The following is a 24,575-nucleotide window of genomic DNA, read 5'->3' on the forward strand; positions in this document are numbered from 1 at the left end:
AGCGGGAGCACGCCCAGGCGACCAAAACCCTCCTACCCTGGCTGCCGCCAGAAAAATGGTGCTGGGGCTCAACGAGCGTCCTCTGGGCAGAGTCCTGCCACAGCCGGCGGGGTGCTGAGGCACCAGTGTCCCCTGGGGGACCTCAGCCCTCCGCGGATGCTGCTGCGGGGACCATAGAAGCGCACAGGCTGGGAGCAGGGACCCGGGCTGGGAGCAGGAACAACCGTCTCCGTGCTGGCAGCATCGGGTTGACATTCCTTACGCTTTTTCTTCAAGTTTGACTAACTGGTACTGGGGTTGGCCGGACCAGCTCTGGAGAAAAGCCCGTCCTCCCTGATGGGGACAGGATCCATCCCTGCGTGATGCTGTCCCCAGCTGGGGCAGAGCTGAGAGGCTCATGGATCCTCTCTCTTGCCCCCCACCGATGGCCCTTCTCGCTCTCAGCTTTCTTCTCTTGGCTTCTACAGGGGAAAGGGACCCTGGGGGTCCGGCAGGCATTTGGCCGCCGTCCCCCAAAACCAGCTCACCAGCATTCCCAGAGATCCACCGGATTTATTTCCCCGTTTCCCTCCTCCGCGGCAGTTTTGCGGTTCCGTGCGGCCATATCCCCGTCTGCTTGGGTCGCTCCTCATCCGCCACGTGCTCCCCGCTTCCCTCGTGCCGTCCCCGTTTCAACATGCCGGGTCACTGGCGGGGGAACCTGTGAAGCAGCAGAGTCTCTGGCTGCTCCTCTCCTCCTGGCGCTGCCGGGGAGCGTGGCGGGTGCCCAAGGAGCCGCCCGTCCCAAATCCCCGGGCGAGCTGCCCCCCAGCACCCCCGGCTGAGCCCCATTCCGCGGCCGAGCAGCCGGAGCCGGGGGCAGCTCGGCCGTTCGCCCAAGGGCTGCCCGGTGCTCGAACCGGCTGATGTTTGCCTGGTCTCTTCTCCTCAGGACCTGGAGCTGCTCCGGCCGCCCATCGCAGCCTCGCCGAGAGCAAAGGCCACCCAGCTCTGGGGTGCCCTGCTGCCACCCCCATCGTGTCTCCCCTCTCGGCACCGGACACCTTCCTGTTCCTCTGTGACTTGAGAGTCACGCCGCTTCTGAGAAAGATAGCTGGGCATGAGCCTTCAGCTTCCGCGCGATCCTCCCGACCCGCGCTGCAAACACCTCCTTCCCTCCCCAGACACCCACGCGCAGCAAGCCAGGTTCCCCGTACGGGGCTTGGAGGACGAAACGGCTCCTGGCCGTCCCCCGGGCCCCTGCGGGCAGCACCAGGCTGCCGCCACCCCCCCGACACCCGTGGGAAGAGGCAGCGCAAGCGGCAGGGGCAGCGCAGGGTGGGTGGGGGAGCCAGGAGCAGGGCATGGCAAGCTCTGCTGATGGGGACCGCAGGTGGCGGCCAGGAGCATCCCCGGTGCCGACCAGCCGTGGCCTCGGGCTCCAGCCACCCCTTGGGCTGAGATCGGAGGTTTTCTGGCTTTTTCGGACCGTGACCTGAGCGTTCGTAGTGCAGCAGAGCGAGCCCGGCCACGGCACGGGAGGGCAGGGAAAGGGGAGCTCCCACAGCCACCCGGGGAGGCAGCCAGGGAATCGCCCCGGTGCAAGATTCACCCCATATCGAAGCGGGGAGTTGGAGGGGCAAGCGCATCTCACGCTAAGCCTGGATTTAGGATGGATCAGTTTGCCGGCAGCTGCCTCCTCTATAATTAGATGGCAGCGGCAGAACGGGAGCCAGCTCGGGGCGCAGAGCTCCAACATCTTCCCATCCACAGGCATGTCGTTAAAGGGAAATGCCCATTTTCCAAACGACCCCCAGATGCTTGAAACAGCCGGGTGAGCGATGAGCGGCATCTCCTGATGAACGGGAGACGAGGAACAAAAGCTATTGCAAAGCGCTGCCTCTCCTGCAGGCCCCTGCGGCTGCCCTCGAGGAGAAGACCCTCTGACACGGCCCCAGAGGACGAATCCCGTTGGGATGCGGGGCTGGATGGCTCAGCGGGATCCTGTGCCACTTTGCCGATCACCGGCCACGCTAACGGGGGGGCTGGAAGGAGCTGCAGCCCTGCCCGGCTTCGGGGGCTGCGGGGCGGGAGCCCACACGTGCCCGATGCCCCTCGTCCGCAGCCCCCGAGCCATGTCCCAGCTCTGCCCCGACTCCTGCGTCACCTGGGAGAACTCCACAGCCGCCCCACCGTCCCTCTTCCCATCTCTGCCGTCGTCCCGCGGGAGCTGAGAGAGGGGGAAAAGGGATGGCTGGCAACCACGTGGGAGGCTCCAGGCTTTTATCTTGGATCCGGGTTTTCAATAGATGTGGCGTGAGCAATGTCTGTAAGGCAACTAGATCAGCATCATCGCTCAGAGATTAAAGGATTTAATAATCTGCTGGCAAGATGTAACTGAAAGAGGCAGAGCTGTGGTTGTACAGCGCTGAACAAACACGCTGGGGCGTTCCCACGCTCCCCCCGAGATCTCTCCAAACCCTCCCATAAGCAGAATAAATTCATCTTCCTTTGCAGGTAACTACTTATTTATCGTTAAGGCGCTTCTCCCTTCATTCAGTGACCTCAAGCTGCTCCACAAAGAATAAGGAATGGGAGGCGGCGCTGCCCCTGCGCCAGGTACGTGGCGAGTCCCCGGGCACCGGGGGGAAGCGGTGCTGCCGCTTGCCGGAGGTCAAAGCATCATTCAGCAGCGGCAGCGAGCCGGCAATCGCCGCTTCTCAGTCCCTTGTTCTAATCGCTGCTCCGCTCCCTGGTGAAAACCCTTAGAAAACAAGGCAGTGACTGGCTCTGCAAAGCACTGACGACAACAATGCGGAGCTTCTTCCCCCGCTCGCCGGCAGCGTGGGATCATGACCCAGCATTACCATAAGCGAGTGGTGCTGCAACCGGAGGGCAGAAACTTTTGGCAGCAGACGGCGGGTCTGAACCTCTCGAGGGGGGTGGCTGTCCTGGGGGGGGCAGAGGCACGGGAACACCGAGGGCCTGAAGCATTAAACCTGGGGAAGGAGCCCCTGCGGGCGCACGGCCGAGGTCTGCCCGTCGCATGGCGCAGAGCCGCACCGGGCAGCGCCGAGGGCAGAAAGCTCCTCGGACACATCCAAGCACGCTGCCCGCTGCTGGGCAGAGCCCTGCCGAGCCGCCCGCGCTGGCCCTGCCTCGCCAGAAGCCGAGGTGACTGTGCAGAAATAAGAGCCGTGCCCGGCACACCGAGCCCTCTGCCAAAGGCGCGCTGGGCTCTGCGTGACCTTTGCATCCTCCCTGCGCCTGGAAGTGCTGACCAAGCCCTTCTGCTCCCAACGGGGCGGTGCCAGCTGGAACGGAAAACAGGGGAGAGGGTCCCCGTTTCAGGGACGTGGAGCTGCCGTTCTTGTTCCTCCTCTCCTCTGGCTGTCCACCGCAGCCCTGCCCGGGAGGCAGATGGGGTAAGAGGTTGGGAAGTGCGATCCGAGCTGGTGAAAGCCCGACCCCGCCGCAGCGGTGGTAGGAGCCGCCCCAAACACCGGCCTGGGGCCCTTTCAGAAGCTGCTCGTTCTGGCTGTGCGGATCAGCTGGAGGCAGGAGGGTGGCTGGGAAGCCTGGTGAGACCCAACACCACGTACGCAAGTGGCTGCAAAAGAGAAAAGCAGTGGGGGGAACACTCCTTGCATCACTTTCACTTCCCTGACTCGGGAATTCATCCTTCTGACAAAGTGTATTTCTTCTACTGGGCTCCCCAGGGGTGTTTCAAAAAATTCACCCAGATCCCAGGTATAGTTTGGTATTTATTTGAGTTCCCCTGACAAAACAGCGGAACCAAAAAGGCAGCTGGGTGCCGCATGTGCCTGCAGCCTGAGGGGTGGCTGGAGTTCTGGCCTGGCACAGGGGTGCTCGCAGCACGGACCACGCTGCGGTCACCGCCGCTAAGGGGAACGGCATCGTAGGGCAGCAGGTGGAGCAACTTGTACCCCTTTTCTGTTCCTCCTCAGACAACCAGCTCCGCCGGGGCTCTTCTCCTTACACAAGTTTTGGGTTCCGGCTGTTCCTGAAGCGGTGCGAGCTGCAGGTGGCCGAGGGCTGGGAGGGTCTGTGCTGGAGGGCTCCGTGGGAGCTCATCCCTCAAGGTGAGGAACCAGAAACAGTGGGACCAGAACCTCCTCAGATGGCCCGACCCGCGCCTGCGGCCGAGCGGCCAAGTCCCGGTCCATGCCTTGGCTGGGGGAGGAGTTGGAGAAAACAAAGCTGCTTGTTCGCTGCGTCTGCCTCCTGGGTGACAAAGACCTCTGCCATCCCTGCGCACACCAAGGGCTGGGTCCTGCTTTGCGAGAGGATTTGAGTAACCAGCAAGCCTAGCGTGTTGCTGCTCTCCTCAAGCAAACCTCCGCAGACTTAAATACTGTTGCACAACTTGCTCGTGATTCACTTTTCCCCTCCCCATGGCGAGATCTGGAGGGCATGCATCTGCGGCGCGGTGTTGCAACCTCCCCGCTGCTCAGCTGTTCCTGGCAAGCGGGGCTCCGACAGCCGGGGAGGGGCTGCCGGGTCCTGCCCCAGCTCTCCCCTTCCACCCCGTTCCTCCTCGTTCGGGCACTACCCCTCGTCACACCAGATCAGTGCCCTCTTGAGACCAGGACAGAAGATCCTCGGGAGGATTTGGTGGGGAGAGCCGTGAGAACCGCTCCACCTCTCATTGGACATCTGCGAATCTACCAGCCCTGCAGCGATGGTCTCCTGACAGGGACTCGCTAAGCAAGTGTGTCCTCATCCTTGGTGGGGCGTCTCCTGCGGGATTGGTTCCGTCAGGGGGTGACATTTAACGTCAGGGCCAGTCCTAGGTGTCAGACAGAAACTACTCTGTCTTGTTTGCAGTGGGATTTGCGAGACTTCGTATTGCTTCCTCTCTAGGATCCTAAAGGATAAACTTCTTTGAAGTCCCTTAACAAACTCCCTAGGACAAAAGGTTATTCTAAACATGGGTGCAAACATCTAGCGATGCGCTTCTGCTGATAAACCCTCGGGGAGCGACTGGGAGCCGCCTGCCCGTGGGTCCCCGGTCGGTAGCTGTGGCAGTGCCTTTGCCACGGTGCTCTCCATGGAAGTTTTTCTCCTTATCTGCTCAGTCGTAGACAGGAAGCGTTTCATACTGTTCCTTACACTGATCTAGCAAAGTGCTAAAAATAAACCTGCTTTGTGAAGCCGCAAACTCCTGCCCTATCTGCTGCGTCAGCTCCCGGAGAGAACCCGCTGCGAGAGTTCAAGGTTTCTAGAGGAGGAGGCTTGGACCCCACTCGCGGCGGGGGAAGCATGCCTGCAAGCGGGAGCCGTGAAGGCTGAGAAACCAGAATGGAAGGGAAAGAAACCCCGGCGTCTGTCTTCAGAGCCGTGCTACGCGGTGCTTTGGGAGGGGCCGGGCGGGAGGGCTACCACTCCATTAAACCTTTTGAGGCAACTCATCCTGCAAACAGTGGGAAATTCCTGATGGCGGAACGCTTCATTACGTAAGCGAATTGCAATTGGCAGCGTGCTGGATCGCACTGCGGGACAGCTTGGGTTCGACCGTGTGCGAGCGCTCGCTCGTTTGGGAAGGGCTGCTCCTCCCCACGCGGAAGCGACGGGGTGTCTAGCAGCCCCCCGCGATGGGGCGTTTCAGGTGGCTTCGGCGGGGACCCTGCAGCTTGGCTCTTACCGGAGGGTCTCCTCTCCTGCCCGGTAAGAGCGGGAGCTGTGGCCGAACGCCCCGAGCAGCCACCGGGAATTATCCTCACGTCCGTGGCGGTTTGACCCCACGCCCGCCGTGCAGCCGCCCGGGCCCGCTGCGAACACGGGACGTGCAGGAGGCACCGGGGCTCCCGGTGCGACTCCAGTCCCCGTGCCACCCGCTTCCAGCCCGTCGCTTCGTCCCGCTCTTGCTCCCAATTTCTGGCAGAGCCCGCACGAGGCCGCCCGGGATGCCGCGGGCGCAGGGCCCGTGCTCCAGCCGCTCACGGGAGCTGCCGGGCTGTCGTGCTCCGGGTCTCGGTACGCCCCCGGTGCCCCGGCGGTGCCCGTGCCCAGCCTGCGGCTGGGCGGCCGCTGTGGGGCTGTGCTTACCGCCCCTCGCCCTCCCGGGCGGCCGGGGCCCAGGCCTGGCATGTCGGGCCCGGCGGCTGCAGCCTGAGCCGCAGGCGGCCCGGTGGGGCTCGGCCGGGGCGGGCGCTCCCGGGCCCGGGGAGGCCGCCGGCTGCAGAGGAGGGTCCCTGCGGGGGCCGGCGGGCCTGGGCACACCGCGGAGGGGCTGCCGGGCCCGGGGACGCACCGCGGCCGGGCCGGGACCCCCCCGAGCGCCCGGCGCCCCCTCACCCCGCCCGCCGCCAGGGGGCGGCCTCGGCCCCGCCCCGCCCCCCCCGCCAAGGGTCGCGCTCGTGCCCTGCCCCGCCGTGACGTCACCCCCAGAGGCGGCGAGACTGGCAGGCGAGGGCACCCAATGAGATCCCGGCGGGGAGGCGGGACTTCCGGCGGCGGGCCGCCGGCGCAAGGCTGGGAAGGCGGAGCCACCGCCCCCTCAGGCCCCGCCCCGGCGCGCGGCCGCGAGCGCTGGGTGGCGTCACCACGCCGGGGTTCTGCGGCGGGCCGCGGGCGCGCGCGCCGCCTTCCCCCTTGCAGCCCCGTTGCCGCCAGGGGCGCGCGCGCGGTGACGTCAGGGCGTGCGCGCCCCCGGCTGGAGGCCTGCGCGGTTAGCGAGCGGCGCGCGCAGCCTCGGCAGCGCCTGTGAGGAGCCGCCGCCGCCGCCGTCCGGGGGAAGCCGCGCCGGGCAGCGCCGGGCCGGGCAGGGCAGCGCCGAGCCGAGGGGTTATGCGGCCGGGTGCCGCCGCCTCCCCGTGAGGAGCAGCGGGCCCGTGGCGGCGCGGGGAGCGCGCGAGGCGCTGGGGCCGCCCCGCGACAGGAAGCCATTTTGTGGGCCCCCTCTTCTTCCTCCTCCTCCTCCTCCTCCTCCTTCGCCGCCGCCCTCGCGAGCGGCGTGGCCGGTGCTGCCGGCCGGGGTGGGCGGGCGGACCCGCGGCGGGGGCGCCCGGTGAGCGAGGGCGGCGGCAGCGGGGGGGGCGAGCAGGGGGCCGGAGCGGGCGGCGGTGGCCGCCGCGCCTCCCCATGGCGAAGAAAACCTACGACCTGCTCTTCAAGCTGCTGCTCATCGGGGACTCGGGGGTCGGCAAGACCTGCGTGCTCTTCCGCTTCTCCGACGATGCCTTCAACACCACCTTCATCTCCACCATCGGTCAGTGCCTCCCCCGCTCCCCCGGGGTCGAGCCCCCTCAGGCGGCTCCCCCGCCCTCCCGCCCCTGCTCCCGTTCCGGTGGGCTCCGCCGCCCTGCCCGGCCCCTGGCTGCACCCCCGCTCCCTGCCCCGCGGCTTTCGGCCGTGTTTTGTCCCCTCGGGTCAGCCCCCGCGTCCGAGCGTCCCCGCGGCTCCCCAGGGACCCCCTGTGTGTGCGTGACCCCCCCCCTCCTTTCGCCTCTCTGCTCTCGCTGGCGACACGAAATCCTGGGGGAACCGGCCGCCCTGGTCACACCCGACACCGGCTTCGCCTCTGCTGCGGGGAGGAATGATTGGGTTTCTCTCCGCAGTTGAGCGCAGCAGTTCTCTCCGCTGTGGGTGACCCTGAGCGACCCTCTCCTTCCCTCCCATGGCGGGTCCCTTGGCAGCTTGGTCCCCCCCCAGCCTCTGCCAGCCACAGCGAGAGCCCACCTGGCTCCTTCCGTCACGGGTGAATCTCTGTCTGCCCTGCACGCAGGAGGGAGGTGGGGTTGCCATCCCTGCACAGAACCTTCACCGCTATTGATGTGGCTTAGCAGAAATGATTACACTTGTGGGTGGGGTCTGTTTTCTCACCCAACAAAGCTGTCCTTCCCTCGTTCGCGAGTGAGCCGCTGGGCTTCTGGCAAAGCTGACTTCAGCCCTGCCTTGGTGTGCGGCTCCTGGCTACGATAGTTCCTTCGACATCATGAAGGAGAGCCGTGTGTTTCCCCAGGTTTTCCTCTTTCTATTTAACCTACGCTGCGAGACAGGCCTTGTACCTAACATCCTTTCTCCCTAGGTTTATCAGATAATTGTATTGTTCTTCTCCCGAACGCTGTCTTGTTTTGCGGGTGAAGAGTTCAGGTCAGCAGCTTCTAACCTTTTAGTGACTGACTCTGGCAGTTTAAGAGAATTCATGCCTCCACTCTTTCTTGCAGTACTCACTCTTGTCACTTGTGCAGATACCTACCACACATCTGGAAAACACAAACCCTTTGCAAGGGGGGTGTGTGTTGAGTTGGATCTGGCTTTTTCTGCTTGATATAAATCCCTTAAACAATTGGCCGTACAGCTGTTCACCGAGGGTAGGAGAACATAGAGTATCGGTGTAAATTGTAGTGCTAGGTGTAAGTACGCTCCTGTGTACTTCCTCATCAGTGTTGAAACGTCACCCTAAAAATTGCAGCTCAGGCTACAGGATGTAAAAAGACGCTCTTAAGCAAGCCTTGGGTAATTTAAAGTGAAAGAAAGCCTATCTGGGACAACTAAGTGTCAAGGCACAGCTGTTGTCTAAAAGCTCTTTGAGCCTCAACTCGGGTTTGCTTAAATGTTTTTGGGGGCTGTGTGTGACGGTCACTTTATCTCCTTTCTTAACGGCGCATACCTTGACTATTGAAGGCTGTATTTATTTTGCTGCTGTGGCTGTAGCGTAATTCTGTGCTGCTTGGCAAATTCTCGCCTGGATCACATGGCGATTGTTGCTTTCTGAGTTTGCTGGGAAGGTTTATTTCAATTCTCAAAGTTAAAAATAGTCAATGTCTTAGTTAAGAAGCCAGCACATATATGGTGGCTCTTCCTCCAGAGGACTTGTGCTTTTAGTGATTGGTGGTTTTTAGTAATTAGTAATTCAGTAATTAGTATTAGTTCTTGGTCTAACTGCAGTTTTTGAGCGTTCGAGCATCATCAGGCTTAGTAGCAAGCGTGCACGTGCAGAGTTTGGAAGCGTTTCTGAAGAGTCATGCCAATTTAGACCAGTAGGTATTTATTTCTGGAGTACATAAACTGTTTGTAGTACATGTATGCTGGAAGGCAAACAAGTTTTATTTCCTAGATTCTGAACTAAATGTCTAGTTACGGTAGCAGTGAGCACCGCTGGATGACTAGTTGGTGTCTTAGAGTGTGTCAGACTTGCGTCTGCATGGTGGAGTTTAGCAGGTTTTGGGGTACAAACAGATTTTCTGTGTGGTGCTGAATTCCGGGTGCTTAACGGCCCAAAGATGTCTTAAATGTATTGTTTCCTTAGTTCTGTAAGTAAATGGTTAATGAGGAAACCTCCTGGGAAAGTGTCCCATGCAAGAGGTGTCAGTTGAAAGGGAGACTCTGCATTAGCACCTTTAAAAAGCAGCCCATCCATGAAGGAAGAATCTTGACCTGGGTTAAAACACCTGTCCACTTAGTTGTTCTCCGCATTATTGCAACAAAGCTATTGAGTAATCTGTCTGAAAATATGTTGTCTCAAATTACCGCCGGTAACTACAGTTGTTAAGACTTTCTCAGGTTTTCCTCTGCCGCAGCGGTGTTGACAGCAGTGGCAATCCAGGAATGTTAACGCGGAGCCTGGAAAGGTGCTTTGCCTGGTGGTACCTGCTGCGATAAATCCCGCTGCAGTAGCTGCACAGCTTGGGCTGGTTTTGCAGCCGGAAGAGGAGAGTTTCAGGAAAAACCTCGGATGGAGTCCTTGACCTGTAGCAACAAGGAAATACTCTTTCCAAAGCACTTGTGTACACATCAGATGACATTGAAGGTGACTGGCTTATTGGCTGAATCTCTCCTTATATTTAAAAAAAAAACCAAACAAAAACCTAACACTTGGTAGCTTGTTAGCTCTGATTCATGCTTTTGTGTTTGCACTGAGCTCCACCAAGAACCTGAGATAGTCAAGCATGTAAAATATACAGTAGTACTGCTGGCTGTAAGCAAGGACTGGTTCGGTCTTTATAGGAAAAGGTGGGTCTCAAAGCCCGTGTATATAAAATATATATTTTATGGTGGGAGGTGTTTTAATTCCATAAAACCAAGGGCTTGTCTGCATATGTAAGTGAAGATGCAATAGTAATGCATTTCTGCTTCATATGACTAGCTTATATTCACTTACTTTCATCTTTACACATTTTAAGGATTAAGTCTGGATATAATTTACTATATATGTAATTCAGTATAATCTCTCTAACATTTGACTTTGAATCACTTCAATCTAATATTTCCTGTTAAAACAGCAGTTAAGTTTTTGGATGTGATGAGGTGCATGTGTGAGTGATTTCATTACCCTGTCTAGAGGTACTATAAATAAGCCAGATGGCTCTTCTGCAAGAATCCCTAAGTCATCGTAACCTCCCTGCAGAGAGCAGGGGCCTTGTCCTCAAATGCTATGTTGCTGTTTTCAGGTAGAAAGGGAATAAATTACAGAAGATTTAGTCTATTGCAAACCATTCTTATTTTTAATAGCTCTTCAGTAATTCTCTGGTGCAAAAATCATTTTTATGGTATCTTTTTTTGAGAAATTGTGGTGACTTTTCAGTTGTGCTCCACAGTTGGGTCAGGTCTGTCGGTGGTAGCTGTTCCTCTGGGCAGTGGTGTTGCTCCCTGGTGCTCCTAAGCGCTGAGTGCTGGTGGTTTCTCTTAAACGGACTTCTACCTGATCTCCCCTCTTCCCAAACACTACTGATTTTAGTATTTTCTCTGCTGCCACTCATGCCACCAGCAGATTTTCTTTATTTTTAATGTTAAAAATGTTAGTATAAGTAACTTCCAGTCAAAGTATGCTTGAGATCTTAATTTTCTTTAGTAATTTCTTTTATTGGCATTCAACGTGTCAGGTTGATGACAGTTTGAAGTGAAGCACTGAAACATGTTCTCTCGGAGCTCTGCGGCAGGGAGCTGTTCAGGGTCGGAAGCTAAAGCGCCGGCCTTTGCCCGGGCATACGCGGATGGGGAGTGCTGTTCATGCAGGGATGTCTGTCTGAAAATTTGAATGTCAAAACTGAACTCAAGCATATAATTGCTATTGTTTGACTAAGTAAAATGCAAATTAAGATGAGTCACAAAAAATGTTTTCCCATGAAATCTGACTACCTCTAGTAATGTGCTCAAGAGAACGACGCGTATGTAATCATTGTGAGACTCCCTCTAAATGCTGCTGATGTAGGTAAAGCTTTTGTGGATCTTAACCCGTACCAAAGATGCAGTTGTGTGCTGTGTTCCTGGTTGTTACCCACGCTGACTGCAACTCTGCAAATCCAAGAAGAGGGAAGAAAAAGTATGATTTTTGAGGTTTGATTACCCCATATTTTATTCTGAACACAGCAGGGTCTTGATGCCAAAGCTGTGCTAGGAGTGTGCAAAACTGTATTGTTTTAAATGCAAAGGTATATGAAAACTACTTTCTGACTAAATCCTTTTTTCTCAGGTTTGGGTTTTTTTTAATTTTTTTGGCCTTTATTAGAAGTGATTTTGCATTGCTAAGCACTTGCTTTGGAGTCATTGCATATTGGTACATTTAAAAAGTGGAAATTTTTTAAAATAAGTCCTCAGATACTAAAAATAGTAAATATAACAAGTTTCTTCATACATCTTGTGCGGTTTGCCCATGATTGTGATATTTTAGTATTGGGAAGGAAGGAGTCCCACATAGAGAGTGGGGGAAAACTTGGTTGATTGTGGGAAAACAAACTAGGCTGAAATTATGTTTTGAATTGTGAAAATGCTTTTAGCTGTATGGTGGTTGCAATGAAGGTGGAAAACCAAGTAGTTTCTGGGGTCCAAAAAAAAAAAAAAAGAGTATTACTACAGCAGTTGAGAGTACTGGCTTACTTTTTCCTTGTGTTCTTTTTTTTTGGTCTCGTATCTATAGCTCGTTGGCTTGTAGGAGCAGCAAACAACTTTGAGTTTTGTATGTGTTGGTGCCCAGGCTGTGGGTTCAGTCTGTGCTTCACTCCTGGCACGGAGCAGGTAAATTAGGAAAAAACCTAACCAACCATCCACCCCCCCAACAAAAACCCCACCCCAGCTCCTGTTCAGTCTTTTCCATGACATGGGGTCCAGAAATCATCAGGCAGCAAGAGATACAAAAATAATTTCTACATATAGCTGGTAATTGAGCTGTAAAACTTGCTGTTACGGGAAGTTTTGGAGGGGAGAATACAAATGAGTTCAGAATGAAAGTAGAAAATTGAAGCGATCCACGGGTGGCTGTTAGACATGATGCTCTGGATGTGGTCTTGAGCTTGGGAATTCCCTTGACTCATGGTTGCCAGAGGTTGAACAAGTATTCTTTGGCCTGGGGAGAGCAGTTCTCCTCGCCTCTATCTGCTGGGATGCCCAGGAGAAGGGTTACAGAGTGAATTGGACTTATGGTGTCATACAGTATGACTGAGGGTGTTTGGGGTTTGGGCTTTTTTTAGTCTAGGGCCATGGATGATGAGCAGCAGTTTTGCCTGTGCATGCCTCGCAGTGCTGATGAGAAGTGTGTGGATAACTCTGTGGTGAAGAGCTGAGGAACTGAGCTGGCTGGAAACTTTTTTTTTTAAACAGCTATTTCTCAGCTGAGCTGGATCAGTTCCCTGATCTGGCTTCTTATGTTACCATGTAAATCTCTACTGGCAGAGTGCATAGGGCATCTGGGGACATGGAAGCACTGAAATAGGTGGCACTCATACTGAAAATTCACTTTTAGGGTTGCAGTTCCACGATACAAAGCACTTGGCAGCAGTGCCAGTGCCTAATGTTCCCTCCTCCCTGGAACAAACCCTAAACTGGGCTCGCTTCTTTCCCTGCGCTGCTGCTGTCACTGCCTCAGGGCAAAAACAGTTGCGAAGGGTGAGAACGCTGCTGAACTCCTTCCTCAGGCACATACCTGTGCGGTGGCAGCACAGGACACGTAGCCCTGCTGCTCCGTTTTCTGTTTGTCCTTGTGCTGACATGCTATTTATGTTCAACTGAAACTAATAGGCAGCTGTTGCCTAAATGTGCTAAGTCTGATCAGAAGACGTGGAGACGAATGGGAAGGAGCGCGTGGAGGTTGGCTGCTGCAATTAAGCCAGCGCAGTGTCCAGGAGGAGACTCATCTGTCGCTTCAACAGTAAGTGGCAAAGATAAAGAGAGGATGAAGTTGCTAACGTTTTCTAGGGTAAAGCATTTCAGATTCAGAGCGCGGGCCTGTCACTTGCGACAGGCTGTCCGAATAATCGGTGGTCTGCTCTTGAATTTTACAAGACCAAATGAAATGCCTGTTGACGTTGGTAGGAAACTTGCTCGGGAACTGGTAAGCAGGGATGTTAGCAACTAAGGACTACTTTTTAGTGCCTTGTTGCATGATAAGCACAACCGGGGGGTGCAGAGAAGTGATTTCCTCTTGAATTCTTGAACTACCTCTTTCAAAATAAAAATTTGTTACTCCCCTCTCTTTATCTTGAGAAAATGCTTCATCTTTTCTACCATTAAAGTTAATACTGATATTTAATTAGAGGATTGGTTGGGAGTTTAGTGATAAATATTTCATTGGGGGTAGGAAAAAAGATAATCTGGACTTGAAGGAGTTTTTTTAGCTTGTGCTAAGCAGATGTTGCTGCCTGTAGTCCAGCGGTGCTGCATGTGTGGGGTTTTGTCTTGGCAGGTCGCGCTCGCTGTACAGGCTCCTGGCAGCCCTCGGGAGCAGGGTGTGGGCTGCCTCCACCGTTCGGGTGGCAACAGCTTGCTCTTGTCCTTCTCCTTTCTGGAGCTGTGCAAGGGCAGCGTGTTCTTGCTTGTTAGCAGCGTTGTGGAGGGAAGAGCAGGAGAATCTCGGGAAGGATGGTGACTGGGAGTGGGCTGATCCTGCCAGGAAACTTCATCCTGCCTGGGGCTGAGAAACGCCCGGGAAAGACATTGGATGAGAGCAGGTTGCACAGATTCCCCTGGCAGCGGCAGCCGGCGCCTGTTTTGCTACGTGACCTTCCGATGACACGTGGAGAAGGGTTTCAGCCAGTGTTGATTTTGTGTAACCCTTGCGAGGGGTAAGGTACTTCAGAAGTGCTTTGTGGGAAACGAGCCTGTCAGATTCCCTGTGCTGTGGGAATTCCCTCTCTGGCCCTGGGGGAACAGGAAAGGGGCCGGAGCTGCTGCTGCAAGGCTTGAATGTTTAGTGTTTCGGTACAACTTAACTGTGTGGGTTTTTCTTTTCTGCGTGGGTTCAGCTAGAAGTCTCTGCGTGTTTTTGTTCTTTTCTGTAGCTAAAACAACTCAAGGCTTTCTTTCCCACTGGGATTGTGACTGTATTATACTCTGTAACCTGGAGAAATACCCATTTGTGTCTTGCATTTCCAAAATCTGACTTAATGCTCCCTGAGAGGCCTGCTTGCTTGATTGCCATTAAGTATGGAATACCTACGCTGACATCCATACCTGTACAGCTGTTTCCTCAAGGATGCTTTTCAAACTGGTGTTCTTTCATATTTAGATTAGCTCTACAGATACCAGGTACACTGAAGCAGTTGTTGGATTGGGGGGGTGCTGGAAACAGTCTCTGCCTGATAATGTGGGTCTGGTGTGGTGTGCTCCTTTACGTACTGGGAGTTCCTGTAGTACCACAGTCTGACAGGGCCGTGATCATCATCATCGAATCCCCGACTGGTTTGGGTGGGCAGGGACCTCCCAGCCCACCCAGTGCCACCCCTGCCATGGGCAGGGACACCCTCCACTAGCCCAGCTTGCCCAAAGCCCCATCCAACCTGGCCTTGAACACTGCCAGGGAGCCAGGGGCAGCCCCAGCTTCTCTGGGCACCCTGTGCCAGGGCCTCAGCACCCTCACAGGGAAGGATTTCTGCCTCACAGCCCATCTCCATCTCCCCTCCTGCAGCTTCAGGCCATGCCCCTTGGCCTGTCACTCCCTGCCCTTGGCACCAGCCCCTCTCCAGCTTTCCTGGAGCCCCTTTGGGGACTGGAAGGGGCTCTAAGGTCTCCCCGCAGCCTTCTCTTCTCCAGGCTGAACCAGCCCAACTCTCTCAGCCTGAGGTCTCCAGAGCAGAGGTGCTCCAGCCCTCGCCTCATCTCCGTGGCCTCCTCTGGCCTGGCTCCAACAGCTCCATGTCCTTCTTGTGCTGGGGACCCCCGAGCTGGACGCAGCGCTGCAGGGGGGTCTCAGCAGAGCGGAGCAGAGGGGCAGAATCCCCTCCCTCGACCTGCTGCTCACGCTGCTGGACACGCAGCCCAGGACACGGGTGGCTTTCTGGGCTGCCAGCGCACGTTGCCGACTCATGGTGAGCTTCTCGTCCCCCAACAGCCCAAGTCCTTCTCCTCAGGGCTGCTCTCCATCCATTCCCTGCCCAGCCTGGAGTTGTGCTTGGGATTGCCCCGACCCACGTGCAGGACCTTGCCCTTGGTCTGGTTGAACTTGATGTGGTTCGCACGGTCCCACCTCTCCAGCCTGTCCAGGTCCCTCTGGATGGCATCCCTGCCCTCCAGCGTGTTGACCCACCACACAGCTTGGTGTCATCAGCAAATCTGCTAAGGACACACTCGATCCCATTGTCTCTATCATTGATGAAAATACCATCCTCAGTGGGAGGGCATCTTGGCCCAAGATCCGAGCTTCAGAACCCTTCAAAGATGTGGTTATGAAGATGGGTAGTACTGTGATAATGTCAGGCGTTTACACATTTTAGGTCAGGGTACGGTAACGCTTAGTTGCCTGTCCTTTGATGTACAAGGCTATCAGAAGGTTCGCTAAAGCTGGTCTGGTCAAGTTGTGTCATCTGTGGCTTATGAGATCGAGCTCTTGTGTGTGTTTCATGGCAGCATTCACTTCACAGTATGTACCTGGTCCCCAATAAAAAGTTATTCTGCCCTCTGAGATGGTTATGTCTTAACTTGGGCTTGCCGGCATTTTAGTCTTCTAGAGTAAAGGTGATTTTACGTTTTACTTCAGATGTTCAGTTATTAATGTCAGACATACAGATTAATCTGTTGATGTGCAAGTGGCATCCCTCATGCCCTTCTAACCATGGGCATGTTACCTGTTCCTTCTCACCACCAAATCTTATGGGCAGCTGACTTCTCTATAGGTAACTAACTTGATTGCATTTCTTAAACTATTTTACTATTGCAGATCTATAGAAAATGTCTGAAGTTTGATAATGAAAGAGAGTTGAAAATGTTGGTTGCAGTATCTAGATGTTTCCAGTTCCTTAGGCAGCAATATTAATTTCACACCTTCCAAGGCTTGCTGCAGTCTGCGTCTTATCCGCTTCCCTCCCTTTTCTGGAATGGGACTCCTTTAGCATAACTAGCTCATTAGAAGCAGAACTGTGAGCATGGGCTAGCTTTCTAGGCTCCTTCTGTAATTGGGGCGAAGGAAAATAAGAAACTGCATCTGAATGTGGCAGGACGTACGCCTGTCACTTTAGAGGAAGCTTAGATGTGTAGCTTAAATATAGCTGTCTAATTGCCGGTTAAATGAATCCCACCAACGCTTCTGTTTCCTTAAGCATGCTGTGAAACGCTTTCATCTCAACATAACTTTTTGATCTTGCCAGTAAACAACAAAATGATTTTTTTATTATTTTTTTTTAGCTACTCAAGTTTCTGGCAAAAACAAAGATAACTACTGGCTAGTTCTTTGGGTTTTGTACTCAATGTTGGTATGTCTGGGACAGCAGGGAACAGAAATGTGAGGAAAATCTGGTGCTTCTTATTCCTACTTCACTGAGCAGGACTAGCGAACAGAAACGCTGGTGAGTTTGCATGGAAGGAGGCTCAGAAACTCCACCTGTGACAGCGTTAGATGGCTAGTGTCTGCTCAGTCATGGTGGCCACAGGGCACGTGTCCCCGCAGTAATGGAAATATTTCTGGAAGAGACCCCAGGCAACCTGAGTTCACGTGGCCCTGCTCTAGGTGTTAAAGCGCACGCTTCATGCTCCACACCTTCGTCTCACTGTTGGTCCTGGGTGCCAGGACAGGACCTGGGTTAGGGGTTCAAATTCCCATCGTGTGTCAGAGCTGCTGCTGGGTCTGATCAAAAGCACTGCAGTCTGGAGAGATTCCTACTGGAAGTCTCCTTTTGATCTTCAGAGTGTGAGATAATGGCCACCAGCTTTGTAAAGAGCTTCTAACAAAATAGTTTCTTAAGAGGTAGAAGAAACACCTGATAAAGAAGGCATGTGATGTCTTGTTCAGAACAGGTTCAGGTGCTCATCTAGCTTTTGCAGGAGCTTCAGCACTGCTGCTGAACTCCGAGCAGACGCCTCTTCGGTCAGAGTTGCCGTCAGCATTGTGGTTTCTCACCCTGTAACTTACGGTGCTGCTGGTCTAGCTATTGGTAAAACTCTTATTTTACCTCAGTTCTTTCTGTGTAAATCCTGATGTCATTTTCTTATGTAGCCCCTTTCAGTATCGTAGTTGGATGCTTGGTTGCAGCATAGATGTGGGATACAGGGATGTAGAGCAGGTCCTTTGCTGAAGCGGGATGGCTGACTGTGCGACTGCTCCTGGCTCCAGTGCGAGGGGAAATGGGATGATTCCATGAGAACTGAAACCAGGAGCGTCTGGTTGTCTTACAAGTGGACATCTCTTCCCTCTGTCCTGAGGCACGTTGCCCTCTCACTCGAGTTGAGAGTTGGCAAGGTGCTAGCCTGAGGCTTGTTTCTTCTGGCAGCTGAGGTGTAGCTAACCTCGTTGCAGCATACAGCAAACGAGGGAACCCAAACAAGTCTTACAGCCTCCGGTGCTGCCTTGGGAGAGGCCAAGGTTTTGGGGTAGCAATCACTTTTGATTCTAGGCATGTCGTGTGACATTCTTCCAGTTTTTCCACCCTTTCAAAGGTACATGATTCCTATTTCTCAGGCTCTTTCTATGAGTTCAATTTGACTGTCGCAGTATCGGTAATAGCTAAAAGAGAGGATAAAACTTACTGATAAATGTGATGCTTCTGGGTTATACGATAGCAATTGACCTTTTTTTTTTTTACTTCAAACTTTCTTCCAGCTAATTAGCTTGACAACACTGCCATTCATCTTCTCACTCACCAGAGAACTTACAGAGGTTGGATGGAAACATCTGGTGGTATAATACTTGATCTCTTGCAGTAGGGAGTTGGAGGAACTTTCATGGTCATGCTGTGCCATATAGCTTGAGGTGTGGAAACTGTCTTGCAGATTCCTAGAACTTGGTTTAAACCAGATAAATACCTGCTGCCGTGCTTAGACACTTCAGAGTCTGTTTTTTGAGGCTAAAGCATTCATAAACAAAAGCTTTTTATGAAACTTAGGTAATGGAGTATATGTATAAGTTGATATTCAGTAACTGAAAACATCCTAAATCATACGGCAACTGCTTCAGTTAAATACGTATTGACTTGTACGGATGGAGCTTCCGAGTTGAACATAATATATTTAACACTAGAGACAACGCCATCCTTTGGAGTCTGTGTAGGAAATAATAGGTGTGTCCTTAACCAGCAATTCTGTAGTGAAAATTTTACACGGAAGGGCTGGGTCACAGCTTATCTCCAGCCCTCTCGTAAATGGGACGGATACTTCCAGGCTGCAGTGCTCGGGGCTTTAGTGATGTCAGTGCATATCTAATGCTGAGAATGACAAAACTTCACTTGCTGCTGTGGTGCAGTCTAGGTAGCTTGAGTTAGGGTGCTCTCATAAATAATGGTAATATTTTCTGTTTGTAATGGAAGAAACCTGGTTTTCCAGCAATAAGTCACTTACAAGCACGTGCCTTCTTTCCAGTGGAAAAGGCAGCTGGTAGACTTCCACCAGAGAAAACATTTAGAAGTCCAAGTGCAGTAACTACCTGGCCCTCCTAAAACTGCCTTCAAAGACTTAAAATCTTTGAAGAACTTCAGACATCCTGTGAAGCGTGTAAAGCATTACAAGCTTTCACTTCTAAAATACCAATAGTGACTGTATTGTGCAAAACCCCATCAAAATCTGTTTGGAAACGATTGGAGAGTTTCTGCCTCCTGTTTTGCTGTCAAGTTTGAAATCCTTGTGTGGTACCTGCGAGGGTGTTAGCGTACTTTGTCTTCGATCTGCTGGTGTGGCTGAAACTAATCCAGTGTAGATCGGCTGAAAGTGTCTGTTCCAGCCAGTTGCCTGGTCTAAAACCGTAAGTGATGGTCTCTCCTTCCTTTCTTTGGTAGTTCTAGCAGAAAGGAGTTTTAGTTATTGAAACAAGAAGTAACTGTTCTTAGTTTCTGCAATGCAGTAAGTCATAGTTAGGGAGGCTGGGAAGGCAGAGAGCTTCTGGACTCTTCTCGAGCTTTGAACTATTTATAACAGGTTGACTGGCTGAATCTCTTTAGTGACCTCCAAGACCCAGTACCTGCCCCTATGGTAAAGCTAGTGCTTTTCCTGAATGAATCTCCTTCCCTTCATTTATTTATTATCTGTCTTGTCAATCTGATGAGTATAAATTATCCAGGGTAGGTGTTAACTTGAATTTTATTTTTATGTAACTTGAGGACAAAATTACTGTTACAGCAAGTAGTGACAAATTTTCTGTTTCATAAATAGAAGCAGTTTATGTGGAAAGCAGATTCATGTACCGTATTTATTTTCTAGCTAACAAATATAGCATAAGTAGGCAAAGATATGCCTGAAAACTGATTTAACGGGCTGTAATTCAACTTGAACATACTTAGCGCATGTGTTTGGGTTAGAGAAGAATTACAGTTAGTTGTGAATTTGTGTGCAGACTGTCGACTTTCTGGAGTCCAGACCTTTCCCAGCCATGATTTTAGGTATGGGACCTGATGGGCTTTGCTGAGAAAGGGATTCACAGGGAGGGATGGCTGCTTTTGGCTGTTAAAACCACTGGCCGGTAAAGGCGGGTGGCAGAATTCTGCTACCTGGGCCAGAAGTTTATTGAGTATATTAGAAAATGAAAGGTGTAATGGCAGAGAATTAAATCAGCCCTCAAACCTGGAATTAACTGACACTAAGCAGAGATTATTGCCACATGGGAACAGCTCTGAAGTAAGTACTGTTTCTTGCTAGAGCTTCATTTCCCTTTTTTTTCCCCTTACTACCTTGTGAATAAAAACCTTATTGTCTCTTTTGTCTCTTGGTATGCATAAAACATCACTAAAATAGTTCCTTTGTTCATTTTCTTTTGTTTTGTTTGTGGGAGCCTTGTGTAAGGTTTAGCTGCTGGAATAATGAAATGATAAAGTTTCTTTTTTCTGGAAGAAGTAACTGCTTGTGTTGAAACCGTGCGTGGTCTCATAGACCCAAGTGGCAGTGTAGGTGGTGTCAGCAGGAAGCTTTAGTTTTCTTTCTAAGCAGAGATTTTTTTACATGTAAATTTGAACTGTACTTTCACAGGACTTCTGAAACTCCTTCCCTGGAAGGAATATGGTGAAGAGAGATCCTGTGGGACCCTCCCTGGTTGATCTGCTTGCTTTCTGTGGCCACCTTGGATCTTTCTGCACAGTGTGCTGTATTGAGGAGAGCCTCACCCTCAGCGTTAGAGGCTGAAAATAGTTAGACTCACTGGAGAAAAGTTGCTTATAAATGCAATGAAGGCAGCTGGGGAGGAGAGGGTGAGAAGGTTTCAGAACTGGCTCTGGCCTGAGAAATGGCTCCTGTCCCTGTTGTACCTGACAGGTTACTTGCATCAAAGTGTGAGTCTCTGAACCTTCGTTGCTGTCTGGGATCTCAGTTTTTGTCTACTTGGCATGAATGGCAGGTGGACTCACTGCACCCGTAATTCATGGCAGCTGTGCTTTGAACAAGTCTGCTGAATTGATGCTTAAGTTAAATATGCCAGATCCTTAACTGTTGGAAACGGCTGATGCTTGATGTCCAGAACCTAGTGTCTGCAGTCATTTTATTGGGAAATGGTCCTTGCTCTGGTTATCTCCTGAACTTTGCCCAGGCCCTGATATGGAGAGTGCTGGCACTCAAATCCAAACCATGAGATCAAACCATGCCATGCACGTGTAGCCTACTGGCAGAAGTTCTTCTGGTCCTGGGAACTTCCCTTGCCACCAGCTGACTCACTGCTGGCTGTGGCCGTAGCTTGCTGTGCAGCGTCTAGCACCCTGGAGGGTTCGTGAGCATAGCTCCAGGAGTTAGAGCTCGCCCAAAGTCCCCTATGCTGTTGCTTTGCCAGAGGTAGAAAACCATGTTGTTCTTTTGTCCTCCCTTAGCCATCTCCATCAGTTTAAATCGCCAGTGGTGCATTTGTTATTCATTCAAAGATGAGGCTTGAATTGCTGAGGCATGAATGCCTGTGCCCTTGTCACTCCCTTTCAACGCAGAGGAGGACATGACACCTCTCAAAGAAAGGTTGCTAGAAAACCGATTATTTTGAGCTCTTGCAGATGCAGCTTTAGCTGGTTAAGACACCTTTCCCTGCAGTTGTCCAGTCAGGCACCTCTCATTAATGTTTTTAAGCTCAGGTATCTAGTTCCTCCTTTGGAGGAGGTTAACTTCACTTTACAGCAATGTTGTATTTTGTACTAGTCTTTGCAAATAAACTTCATCACTAGCTTTTTGTGTACAGGTTAGTATTTAAATGTATGCAGTAGATGGAGTAAGGGAGCTGGAACTTGAGATGTATGTAGAATTCTTGATAAGTCACTGCCGTGTCACTGTTGAAGGAGGCAGCGCCACGTTAAAGTGCCTTCCAAGCAGGTACATGTCATGGGGCCTCAATTACATCTGTGCTCTGAATGGAAATGGTGCCTTTCTTACCTTCTGATTATTTGTATTTGCTGTTTTCATTCCAGGTGCGGGGATGAACAGCACTTCACATTGTAATCAATCTATTAAACGTCTAAACGATGCCACTTGAGGAGAAGCAGCTTCATGGAATTCTTGACATGTTGATACTGTTTGCTTCCTTACAGCCTTGTGGCTTCTGAGACCTAAATGTGTGGACATAATCTGTATTTAAAAAAAAAAATCTTCCTGCTTGTGTTCCAGCTAGTGTAAAGATTTATGTCTGCAAGTATCCAGTGCCTAATAGGAAGGTAGTGGACTTCTCTCTATTAGAGGGGAGTAAAGTGGAACAAAAGAGATCTGAAGGTTTGTTTCTGAAGATGATTAATTTTTTAAGTATAGGTGACAAGGATAGTGAAGGGGGGTGGAAAGTCGCGGTTATTATGTAGGTACAGCAGCCTGGTGTGTGGAGAACAGCTGATGCACAGCACCCCTGTCCCCTTGATTACTTGATTTATTTTTTTTTTTAATACTGCCCCCAAGTGCTCTTAAATAATTTCTGGTAGCAATATTGACTTCTGTGGTGATTTACTCCAGAGTTAGCATGTAGGTATTAACTTGTGACTTTAATATAAATCTCTGAAGAATGATTGTTGAGAAGGTTTCAAGTGAGACGAGTAGCGAGAGGACATTTTTTGTGCACTAGAAGGCTGTAGCCTTGACCTAGATTTAATATGCATCCTTGAAACAAACTGATGCACAAAGGAAGCTTGCATGCTTACAACTTGTCTGCCTCTTTGAAGGGAGACAGGAACGCTTCAAAAGGAATTTCAAGTTGGGAAAGTGCCCTTCACTCTTGTAGTTGTGCATCTTGTCATTCTGAACGTTGCTTTTCATCTCTGAACTGGCTGGCGGCCGCGGGTGCAGTATGAGGCAGACTGCTCAGAAAGCTCCGGCGGGGCAATTGCAGATGGGGAACCAGCAGCGCGGTGTGAGAATCCCCCGTTGCTGCAAACAGTGAAGATGTGAATGAATTCTTGGTATGGGGCCTTTCCCGGATAAGGGGTCAGGCTGGATAACAATGGCCTCTATTGTTTGAGAGGGATTGAGCCAGATATTTGGGGGGATGTAAGCCACAGGACTGGATTTGTCACCAAAATTGAATATTCAGCCGAGTCCCCTGTATCAGTTAGCGTAGATTTGCATAAGTCAAATATCCCTGCACAGCTGAGTCTTGCCGCAGTTGCTTGTTTGTTCGTGATGTGTGACGGCATTTGAAAGCACAACAAATGCAGACATCTAGAATGGAAGAATGTAGGTCACGCTAAGAACCTGCCGTCTCACAGGATTGTCATCTGCTTCATTAAGAATAGATTAATTGGTAGGAGATGATCTGGCAACAGTGCTACTGCTAATGTCCTGTGTTCTTCCTTAGCCTTACCGTCTCCAGAATTGATCTGTATTGATACGGTATGAGTGAAACTCAGCCTGTAAGGACAGTTTTACAAAGATACTCTAAAATCGTACTGAAAAACTGAGGATTTGGGAAAGAGCCATGGGGATGATTTGGAGGGACTGGTAGGACTTGATCAGTCTATTGAAGAGGAAAGACACTTTTTTAAGGAATCTCTAGTCTAATCTAGTTTAATCTCTTGTGTTAAAAGCTAAAGGTAAATTGATTGGATTTTGAGAATCTGCTGGATTCCTAAAAACAGATGCTATAAGTGAGCGGTTTATTAAGATACACACCACCACACTAGCAAATATCACTGGTTAAGAATCCTTAGCTTATCTTTATGGAGAGAGACATGTGGTCATAATTACTGTTCTTGATACCTGCTCTGCAAAAATACTGATTTTCAGGATACTTCAGGTGTGGTGGATCCCTAGCAGTCGAGGATACAGCTATTGTCCCGGTAGTTTCTCTGCTTGTTACTCTGAGTGTTCCTAAGAAAACCAGTTCTGTGTCGGTGTTGCTATCTAGGTGGCATGGATTGAGGCTGGTGACCTCGAGATAAAGGAATGAACGTTTACCCAAGTGATAGTTCATGAGGGTACTAAAACAAAGTTCGCAGTGGGTTGTTCAGTGAATGGGTGACTAGTAGGGCGCTTGGGGAAGGGCCTTTGGGAGAGGGGAGGTCTCTGGGTAGGTGATAAACTCAGTCTGAGGGTGGGAGGGTTGACACCGGTGACTGGATGTGTGGGAAAGAGGAGCGGAAAAATACGTAACACTAATCACATCAGCATTTGTGGCTGGCGGAATTAAAGTAATTAAATCACTTGTTTCTGTTACCATTGTCCTCCCATGCCTAGCCTGATCAAAACTGGGCTCTCAAAGGGACTCTTACCTTCATGGATGTTTTCTCTTACCCACTTGTGGAACTTCCTTAGACTATTAGAACTAAGTGTATGTTTCCTAAGGTTTTGTGTAAGATATGTGTTACTTTAGATGCAACTTCTGGTGCTCTGTAAATGCTGAGTTGTCACAACTTGAAACCTTGCAGAGCCAGAAGAGTGAGTTCTTGTTGCTGCTCTGGTTTGCACGCTCCGCACTAGGAAAGACTTACCGCAGAGAAGATAAAACACTGAAACACTTGAATCCATTGAGTTTCTGTTTTACTACCACATAAATCCATAGTCTGCTTATATCTTGAGTGCTTCGTTACACTCCTGGTCATTGAACGTCACAAATGATGGAATGAAAGGTTTAGAAGACAGCAAGGACAGCCAAGAGGCCATTTCAGCGTCACCTGCTCTGTGATTCCTCATGCCCTCTGTGCTGGTCCTGGGGGTGTTGCTGGTTCTCCTGGTAGTCCTCTCCAGGGGGTGGCTCTGGGAGTCCTGCACTGCCCGGATTCATTTCTGGGGCCTCTTTGCTCCGAGTGCTAAGGCTCTGCTCGCCCGTCCTGGCATTGGGC

General features: G+C 51.6%; 1 protein-coding gene across 1 annotated transcript in view; it reads left to right on the forward strand.

Annotated features, from left to right (window-relative positions):
* The first annotated feature begins 6,591 nt into the window (after positions 1-6,591).
* Positions 6,592-24,575, forward strand: part of RAB10 (RAB10, member RAS oncogene family) — a 44,652-nt gene continuing 26,668 nt past the window's right edge. The window contains exon 1 of the mRNA XM_054820343.1: positions 6,592-7,210. Within this exon, the coding sequence (XP_054676318.1) occupies positions 7,084-7,210 (127 nt within the window). The 5' untranslated portion in view covers positions 6,592-7,083. The remainder of the gene's footprint in view (positions 7,211-24,575) is intronic.

The sequence above is a fragment of the Grus americana genome, chromosome 3, assembly GCF_028858705.1.
Source record: "Grus americana isolate bGruAme1 chromosome 3, bGruAme1.mat, whole genome shotgun sequence".
Taxonomy (NCBI): domain Eukaryota; kingdom Metazoa; phylum Chordata; class Aves; order Gruiformes; family Gruidae; genus Grus; species Grus americana.